General features: G+C 38.2%; 1 protein-coding gene across 1 annotated transcript; it reads left to right on the top strand.

Moving 5' to 3' along the window:
• Window positions 1–198: 198 nt before the first annotated feature.
• Window positions 199–9446, top strand: snx1b (sorting nexin 1b). Its single transcript, XM_084108817.1, has 15 exons — window positions 199–543; window positions 752–884; window positions 1864–2006; window positions 2103–2169; window positions 2964–3007; window positions 3105–3246; window positions 3610–3688; window positions 4293–4368; window positions 4458–4571; window positions 4664–4757; window positions 4841–5046; window positions 5144–5287; window positions 5442–5522; window positions 8830–8901; window positions 8976–9446. Exons 1-15 carry the CDS (start codon window positions 412–414, stop codon window positions 9024–9026), a joined length of 1578 nt encoding a protein of 525 aa, XP_083964943.1. The 5' UTR covers window positions 199–411; the 3' UTR covers window positions 9027–9446.
• The last annotated feature ends 163 nt before the right edge of the window (window positions 9447–9609 follow it).

Raw genomic sequence — 9609 nt, 5'->3', positions numbered from 1 at the left:
CTGAGCGCTTTTGCTTCGAATGATTCATTGAATGAACCAATGAGCGAACTGAGACGAGAAATGTGTACTTACGTAGATGTACTCATAAAATATATTGCTTATATGTCATGTCAACGTGAATGAGTGTCATCAGTATGCGTGGATGCTATACTTGTGGGTGAGTGTAGTAGTTGAAGTAGCTGTAGTATTCGCTCCAGACCATGAGGTGGCAGTGTCGCTCCAGCGCTCGATCTGAGCCTGAGAGCGCAGAGCCGTTCGTTGCTGTTTTTAAGTAGGCTGAGGTTACCTAGCTGTGAAATTCAATCCCTGTTTACCTGTAACATACAGACAGGTAGAAATTAGGCCAACCTCAAGACTTGACCCGTTAGGGTTATTATTTGATACATATATTTTCTTTGGTTGGCACGAGCGATGTCAGGCAGTTGCGGGCGGAATCCTCCTCCTTTCCCTGAAAATGAAGATCAGGAGGCTGAATTTGACACTCGAGTGCTGGACAGCGACGAGTATGATGATGAAGGCGAGGACATATTCACCGGCGCGAGAGTGAGACACCTATTTCTGAATGAATAACCTTTTTTCATTATCTGGTGAATTGATATGTGGGGGAATATTTAAGTGTCATTTGAAAGAAACTAGCTGATAGCTTATTCAATGTCTGCAGCGGTTAATAATGCAGCTCATCAAATGCACGCACTGTAAATATGTCACGGTTATCAGCTGTTATTGTGGCAATGTGTTCATCTCTTTGCAGAGTAAACCGATCACACCGACATCAGCTCCTGATGAGGGCGATATCTTCAGTGAGGAGGGCTCTTACATCAGGACCGATGGCCATCACGCCACTAATGGCCTTCACTCTGATGAAGAGCTGGATCTGTTCACTGGTATTTCTCACCACTCCATTGCTGCACCATTACTCAAAATGAGCAATAAATACTTAATGACGCTTAATTTCACATGCAGGCCAGATGGCAACTGAACTGCTTTCTGGAGAACATAATGAATTATATCTCTGTCTTTAAAATAGCATGACAGTGAAACGCCGATTATGTAAAGATGCTTAAATCTGAGGAGTAAAAAGTACTGAGAAATTTAAATTAAGTTAAAGTACAGTTACAATGAAAAAAAAAAAAAAAAAAAAAAACAATTAAAAGCTTTAAGTACCTAGCCTAAAATAGTTAGGAGAAAGTACAAAAGTATCCACAATTAATTGCAAGATTTAAAACTAACTGCAACTTTCATAGCTTTTGAAATTGGCTTTTGAAAACAAGAGACAGCAGAGAGTTTCTCATTTTAGTATTTTTGATGCAAAAACTAAAAAAAATTAATAAATAACCTGTCAAAAATCGCTTTTTTTTTTTTATTGTTCTAACTACGTAAGAAACTAGGATTCAGCAGATGTTAAACTGAAACCAATGTCCTGAAACCTGTTATCTGAGTATTTAAAGCTAAAATTATCAGATGATTTTACAGACTTTTGAATATAGTGATTTTTAGTGATTATTATAAAAATAATTTAAGCGCTGAAAGTATGTCTGAAAGGGAGATATTATATGTGTGCATGATTGACTGGCTTGTTAGTCACTTTAGGATAAATATTTTTAAATCACTGAGGAAAGCTTTAAGTTACAATGACATACATGTAATTTGTAATTTTAAGTTTACATGAAATTGTAATAGAGTAAAAAGTATTATTTTTTTCTTGTAAATATAACTGAATAAAAGTACAAGTACTTGGATTTAACAGAGCGCCAATAAATTACTGATTCCTCAGAATACAACTATACTAAAATATAGTGAAGTACCATTACTCAAATACATTACACCACTGTGCTTTATCTGTTCTCTCTGTTCAAACTCCAGAGGCCACTGTCGAACTGACACTCACCAACACCACAAGTCAAGGCAGGAGAGAGATTATTGGCCCGACTGCATCGGCTTGCAACACCACACATGTCCCTAATTCCATACTCAAACCCAGCATTGTCACCAAGACCATGGAGGAGGTACTGAAACAAGACCCTTCATGTGCCTTCAGTTGCATTAATGTATTATTTATATAGATTCTCAATTCTAACTGAATGCTGATGGACTTTTAACAGTTGGAGGAGGAAGAGAGTGGAGACCATTTTGAGCTGAACATCGCAGTCACAAACCCTGAGAAAATTGGTATCTTATCCACCTTATTTTTCAATGCAGAAGTAAGCGATTTTCAGTGAATGTGCAAAACTTCTGATTCATCATCCACTTTAGGTAAACAACTAGAAGAATAACTTATGATACATTTAAATAATATGATAACAAATAGCAGTTTGCAACATCAAGCAGCATAATGGACTATTTTTGTACAGCTAAAATAAAACAGCTATAAAAGAATAATAATTATAAAACAGCAGACACCAGAAGCCTTACACATTCAAGTTACAAATGTTAGTGTCTACTCTTACGTAAAAAAATTGCATCATCTAGTTAGTATGTCTTCAGTGGTTCTCAACCAGTTGCCCAGTAGGGCCTCAGCAAACTTCCAAAGGAGCGTTGAAAAAAAACAAAACAGTATTTTATTGATTACATTTTAGAATGATTAAAATAGATTATATTACAATATTCTAACTTAATTAAAATTCTAAATATGATAGACATTAGGAAATACAAGAAATATATTCTAAATATATAAAAATATTTCTTATTTTTTCCCCTGTTGTTGCTGTAATTATTATAGAACATTCAGTTCTTCTGAAACACTTCCGACACTTCTGAAATAAAAACATTAAACATTAATTATTACTTATTACTGCAGTAGTACCAGAGGAAATATCTTAGCCTAGATGGGTGGGCCTTCAAATATTTCCTTGGACAATGGGGAGTGAAAAGGTTGCGAACCACTGGTCTAGATTGAGCCTCTTGTCCTGAATGTTCAGTTGAGAGCTATATTGACTGTGTTTTTCTACGTTATTGTGTTGCAGGAGATGGCATGAATGCCTACATGTCTTACAAAGTTTCAACTCAGGTACATAAAAGCTCTTCCTTATTACTATTTTTTGGATTGCTCAAGCTTTATATATCAGAATTTTTCCTTTTCTCTATGCTTCTCTGTCTCTCTCCAGACTACACTGCCTATGTTCCTTAATAAGACGTTCACAGTGCGTCGACGTTTCAGTGATTTCCTGGGACTTTATGAGAAGATGTCAGCCAAACATTCCTTGCTGGGCTGCATCATCCCACCTCCACCTCAGAAGAGCGTAGTGGGTAAAGAAGCTCTCATGCTCACTCTGGCTCTGTCTAGTGCAAGGGTAGGCAACGTCGGTCCTGGGGAGTTTAGCTCCAACCTTAATCCAACAAGCTAATCAATGTCTTCAGGAATACTAAGGCTACAGGTGGGTGAGTTTTTCCACAGAGCTAAACTCTGTGGAACAGTGGCTCTCCAGGACTGACGTTGCCTACCCCTGGTCTAGTGGAGTTGTTCTAGTGAACCCGACTAGACACTCTGCAAAGGCCAGGATTCCTGAGAATGTTCACTCTGAACTGTCTGTTGGCTCTCACTGGAATAATTTTAATCGGAGCAGTCTGGTGTGATTTGCTGACTGAGCGTGTGGTTTGTTGTTGTCACAGGGATGACTAAAGTGAAGGTAGGGAAGGAGGATTCGTCCTCAGCAGAGTTCGTGGAAAAGAGACGAGCAGCACTGGAGAGGTGAACACATGCCTAATTACACATACACATGAAAAAAGAGGTCAACCAATTCATAGTTTTCAGTCACATGACATTTTTCTGATTTAGATGTATTGAATATGTTTAGAAAACCTCTTAGTCTTTCCTTAGTGTGATGGGGCATTCAGTCCAAAATGTAGGAAATCCAAAGCTCTTTTTTTGTGCAACCAAAAATAAAAATATTTGTCCTATAATAACCAGAAAAAGAGAAAGACTTTTACACTATAAAGTCAAAGTCAATGTTTGAATATGTAAATATGAGCTGCCATTTATCATCAGTGATCCTTTGTCAAAAGTGTCTGGTAGCCAAGTACACATCAAATTGAGGATAAAGATTTGAAAGATTGTTAATGGCAAGATATTTAGACACCATAAACCTTGGAGTTAGGAGTTACATTTTTATTTTCCGGTTGTACTCTACTGCACCGTACACACACACACTCAAACACACACACAAAATATAGCATTCATTGTGTTCCATCAGCAGAACACTATATTTATTGACATAACATGTTTCACATGTTACACATTGTTTCATTATTTTTACTGGTTATATTTACGTAGTGTGTGTTTATATTTTCTGTAGGTATCTACAGAGAGTAGTGGCCCATCCATCTCTGCTGCAGGACCCGGATGTTCGAGAGTTTTTAGAGAGAGACGAGGTCACCACCTTTATCATGTTTTTAGACACATTGTACAGTATTTTTTGGTGGCACATTTAAGATCTAAACTTGTGTGTGTTTTTTTTTAGTTGCCCAGGGCAGTAAATACTCAGACTTTGAGTGGACCTGGCCTGCTAAAGATGATAAACAGAGCGTCGGATGCAGTGAACAAGATGACCATAAAAATGAATGAATCAGATAATGTAAGATGAGCTCAGTTTCTGCAGTTCTAAAGCATATATTTTCCCAGGACGTTGCATTTGGCTAGTGATTGACACGTCTGCGTGTGTGTCAGTGGTTGGAGAGCAAGCTGCAGGAGGTGGAGAATGAGGAGCAGCTGCTGAGGAGGCTGCATGCTGCTGTTGACTCATTAGTAAACCACAGGAAAGGTGAGAGTAAAAACTACACTGTGAAGCCAGTCTTCCAGATTCATGCTGCCACACAGCATCTTAATGTCTTTCTCCTCTCGTAGAGTTGTGTAGTAACACAGCGGTGTTTAGTAAGAGTGTGGCCATGCTGGGCAGCGTGGAGGAGAACTCTGCATTGTCTCGTGCGCTGTCACAGCTGGCGGAAGTGGAGGATAAGATGGAGCAGCTGCATCAGCAACAGGCCTTCAGTGATTTCTTCATCCTCGCCGAGCTCCTGGCCGACTACGTCAGACTCCTGGGGGCCGTGAGGGTTAGAGAGCACAACCACATAACCCAAAACCAGCAGTCAGAAGAACCAACCACATAAGAAATCTGATGTTGTTTACTGTGTTCTTTGCTGCCCTCAGTGCTGTTTTGAGCAGAGGATGAAAGTATGGCAGCGTCTGCAGGAAGCTCAGAGCACACTTCAGAAGAAACGAGAGGCTGAGGCCAAACTGCTCTGGGCGAACAAACCCGAGAAACTGCAGCAGGCTAAAGATGACATAAATGAGGTTAAACCTTATCAGTGAATGATTCATGTACAACACTCTACATGAACTGTTCATAAGATACGTAACTTCTGTGTAGGAGATTTCTGTTTATTTACAAGATGATTGGTCACTAATTTGCTGTTCATGTTAAGCTGTTTTCTTTGTTTCTGTGCAGTGGGAGTCTAAAGTCAGTCAGTATGAGAGAGATTTAGAAAGAGTCACCTGTACTGTGCGCAAAGAAGTGCTCAGATTTGAGGTAAGATGTGTTGCAAAACAAACATCACTAGTGTAAAAAAGTTTAAAGGGCATTTGTATTATGACTCTTTTCACAAGATGTAAAATAAGTCTCTGATGTCCCCAGAGTATGTATGTGAAGTTTTAGCTCAAAATACCCAACAGATCATTTTTTACAGCATGTTTAAAGCAGCACTCAGTAGCTTCGGGATTTCTTCGCTGTATTCTCGCTTTTTGCTCGCAGGTTTCTCTCTAGAGCTCCCCCCACAGCTTCGGAATAGATATTTGACAACACTGTTGTAAAAACTCGTTGGTGATTCTCAGACACCAGAGGCTATAGATCAACGACATCAAAGCAGATGGGACATTCTTTAAAACGTCTTCTTCATTCGGGTTCGGACAGCGTGAGGGAGTGCAATAATGACAGCATTTTAGCAGATTTCTTGTGGTCGTAAAGCAATTGTTTACATCGCGAGACCTGATATCACGCGAGACTTCCTGACGCGGCGGCCCGCCGGCTCAAAGTTGCAAGTGCGTATTTTCCGCTCACGGGCACCAGGGGGGTGCGAAACGACCACCATTCAACCCGAAATAAGTAATATAACCATTCCAATGACTCCGAAGCTGTTCAGTTAAGGTAAAAAAAGTTACTTAGTTAACCTTTAAATTTGTGGGCTCAGAAAAACGTGCTGTTTTAGTGTGTGCCCTTTAAATGCAAATTAACTGCTGCTGCACGTCACAGGGGGCGGAGCTTTACAAGCTCGCGCTACAGTCAGGACAATCTCATCTGATAATATCAGAACAGAAACTCTGAGTAGCGGTGTTCATTTCGACTCGGAGTCGGATGATAATGCCCACAGAGCCAGAGAATATATGCTGTATGGAGATAGAACAGGTATAGTGTAGTTTAATTATGGTTATAACTTATTTGTCATCTGCTTTTATCCAATATTAATGCAAGCCTGCTGTAGCAGACCCCGTCCGAATGATGACCAAAATATACTGACGAGTTCAGTGAAGTTTATTGTACGTCACACAAAAGATGAGCGTTAGTTTACTCCAGAGAATCACTGTAAGACCTGAATAAACACAGTATAAGTAGTGCGTATTAAAGTCTTATCCATAAACTCTCTCTCTCTCCCTTTCATTATCATCAACATATACAGCGAATTACACAAAACACTCGTTACAACTAACAGTAAACAAATATATACACACCTTTTCAGTGGGTGCTTAATAAACTGGTAAACCTTATATCCGTAAAATGACTCTGAGCTGTCATAAAGTGCGCGCTCTCACTTTCATTTCTGCCATGATCAGTAACGTTAGTCCTGTCGCTCCAGAGACTGTAAGCTGGATCACGGACAGTTGGTACAGATCCATCCTCGAGTAACAACGGGAGTAAATGAAGAATGATATGTTCATTCTTACATCCAACAACAACACACCTCAATCGCTTAGGAGACATTCTTGTCTACAGCTGCTCAAGCGTCGAAACAATGGCGGACTCTGTGTCCAACTCACTCAGGGTGGGTCTATGCTCAAACTGAAGTGTCAATCAACCATCGTGGGAGGGGCCTGTGCAATTCTACGTCACATTGCACCAAATCTGAGAACAGCTCATTCTGAGACAGTGCTTATGATTTATTGAGATTGTAAAAAAAACACTGGGTGGATTTTTATCATTCTAGGGTGGTTTTGCTCACACACTGCCAACACACATTTATGTTCAAACACCATGTAAAAGTGAATTTTGCATAATAGGTGCCCTTTAAATAAGTTTTTAGTGTTTGGATGCATTTTTTTCATTTACACCTTAACAAGCATATAGTTGAATATTTCCAAGAAAAATAGAAAGAGGACACCAGAGAAACGGCATAGTAAAATACTGGAGTCTTGCTAAAAGGGATAGTTCACCCAAAATTGAAAATTCAGTCATCATTTACGTATATACTGTCGTTTCTTTCCAAACTTGTATTACTTTCTTTCTGCTGTTGAATGAATAAATATATATATATATATATATATATATATATATATATATATATATATATACATTTTTTTTCATACAATGCAAGTTAATGGTCATCAAAACTGTTTGGTTATCAGTATTCTTAAAAATATCCTGTATTTGTGTTCTGCAGAAGAATGTAAGTCATACAGATTTGAAGGTAAGTAAATTGATAAAATAATTTATTTTGGGTGAACTATTCTTTTAAATTGCATATTTGATCCAGTGATCCTTCATCGTAAATGTCTTAGTGTCCAAAATATGAATTGGGGATAAAATTATGGCTATATTTGTCAATGATGACAGATTTAGAAAGAGTAAAAACCACAGTGAATCAGGTATTGTGTTTTTTATTATCTTGCAGTTGTAATATAGAATTCTGCTCCCCGTGTAAAAAAACAAACAACAATTTTTTTTTTTTTTTTTTTTAAATTTGATAGTTCCAAAAGCTGTGATCACTTGCACTGGTGTAAAGTAGAGGGTTTCACTTTATTTTGATGGTCCCTTTAACACATTCTGTTGACTATAAGTAATGTTGCACCTACATGTCTACTAACTCTCATTAGAGTATTAGTAGAGTATTAGTCGACTGGTAGGGTTAGGGTTAGAATAAGTTGACATGTATTTGTAAAGTTAATTATAGTCAGTAGAATGTCTGTTGGGGGACCATCACAATGATGATGAGTTAGCCAGATATTAAGCAGACAGTCTACTAACACTCTAATGAGAGTTAGTTGACATGTTGTTGATAAGTTACTTATAGTCAACAGAATGTTCAAAAGGGACCATCAAAATAAAGTGTTACCAAGTAGAGCTGCATGATTTACTAGAGGTTCTGATGAAATGTCTATTTAAAAATACTTAATGAATATGAATTTTATTTATTTTATTTTTTTAAATCCAGTTGAATGAATGATTCAATAACTCACACATAAGGACTTCACTTGTTTTATTACAGGATGGATGAATCAGAGTATTTCAATGACATATTTGTTTTGTAACATTACATGTCGCCACCTACTGGTGTAATGATGTAATGATACAAAAGTTACTTTCAAAAGGCTATTTAGTCTATTTTAGTCTATTATACACCAGTTAACAGAAATAATGGAACTGTGTGGTTGAAAAGTCTGTTTGTAAAGCTGTTTCACACCTATACATGTCAACTGCTCTCTCTGGGTCAGCGCCAGCACCAACACAGATTTGTTCTGCTGTGATCGTACTTGTCAAAAGTTTTACATAGCCGAATAATGATTGATTGTGCAACTCTAGTGTACAGCACAAAATAGAAAATGAAATATTTTCTTTTCTGTCACAGAAAGAGAAAGCCAGAGATTTCAAACAGCACATAGTGAAATACCTGGAGTCCCTTCTTCACACACAGCATCGGGTAAGTGTGTGTGTGTGTTTTACATACAGAATCATTGAATAGTCTTTCATGAATTGTTATTTATCTTAAACCAGCTGGTGAAGTGTTGGGAGGCCTTCCTGCCTGAGGCCAAAGCCATCGCCTGATCCAAGCCTTACCTCACACGCTCCTAAACTTTGACCTTGAAAACAGACAATCAACATTTCTCTCTTCCTATTCCCTTTTCTCTCTGTGTGTCGAATAACATGTACATCTTAATGGCTGTCCATCAAAAGGATTAATTCCTAGATTGTGATGATAAACCCATGTAGTGACCCGTGCCACTGTTGACAGTTGAATGTTGAGTGTAAAGGTTAAAGGTCAGAGCGGCATTTAAAAAAAAAAGCAAGCTATGTGGGGTGCAGCAAAAATATTTTTTTATGTGTGCATGTGTGTTTAGTGCTATCCTTAATGTTTTTAATGGTGCTTAGCATGTGAAGTGTTCTAGTAGAGACATTAAACCGCCTTTAAGATTGTTGAGTCTCATTTTCTGTGTCATGGAAGTGCACAGAGGCGAGACTGAACATTTGGAGTTTGTAATCCATTCCAGATAATACAGAAAAACACTTGAGATGTTCCCAGGGTCACTCAACCCAGCCTGATGTTGCACCAAGAAGTTAAGAGTATGATATAGACAAAAGAATGAACCCCACTACAAGAAGGGAAAATGGTCGGTGTCTTTTGAATGAA

Source organism: Abramis brama (genome assembly GCF_963993115.1).
Source record: "Abramis brama genome assembly, chromosome: 3".
Taxonomy (NCBI): Eukaryota; Metazoa; Chordata; class Actinopteri; order Cypriniformes; family Leuciscidae; genus Abramis; species Abramis brama.
Note: the sequence above shows the minus strand (reverse complement) of the source record. Positions and strands in the feature narration are given on the sequence as shown.

What these genes read in the sequence shown, in the direction of transcription:
- snx1b (XM_084108817.1), top strand. Translation starts at nt 412, where the DNA reads ATGTCAGGCAGTTGCGGGCGGAATCCTCCTCCTTTCCCTGAAAATGAA. An exon ending in TCACCAAGACCATGGAGGAG is followed by an intron (nt 2,007 to 2,102) that starts GTACTGAAACAA and finishes GACTTTTAACAG; the next exon opens with TTGGAGGAGGAAGAGAGTGG. An exon ending in CTTACAAAGTTTCAACTCAG is followed by an intron (nt 3,008 to 3,104) that starts GTACATAAAAGC and finishes GTCTCTCTCCAG; the next exon opens with ACTACACTGCCTATGTTCCT.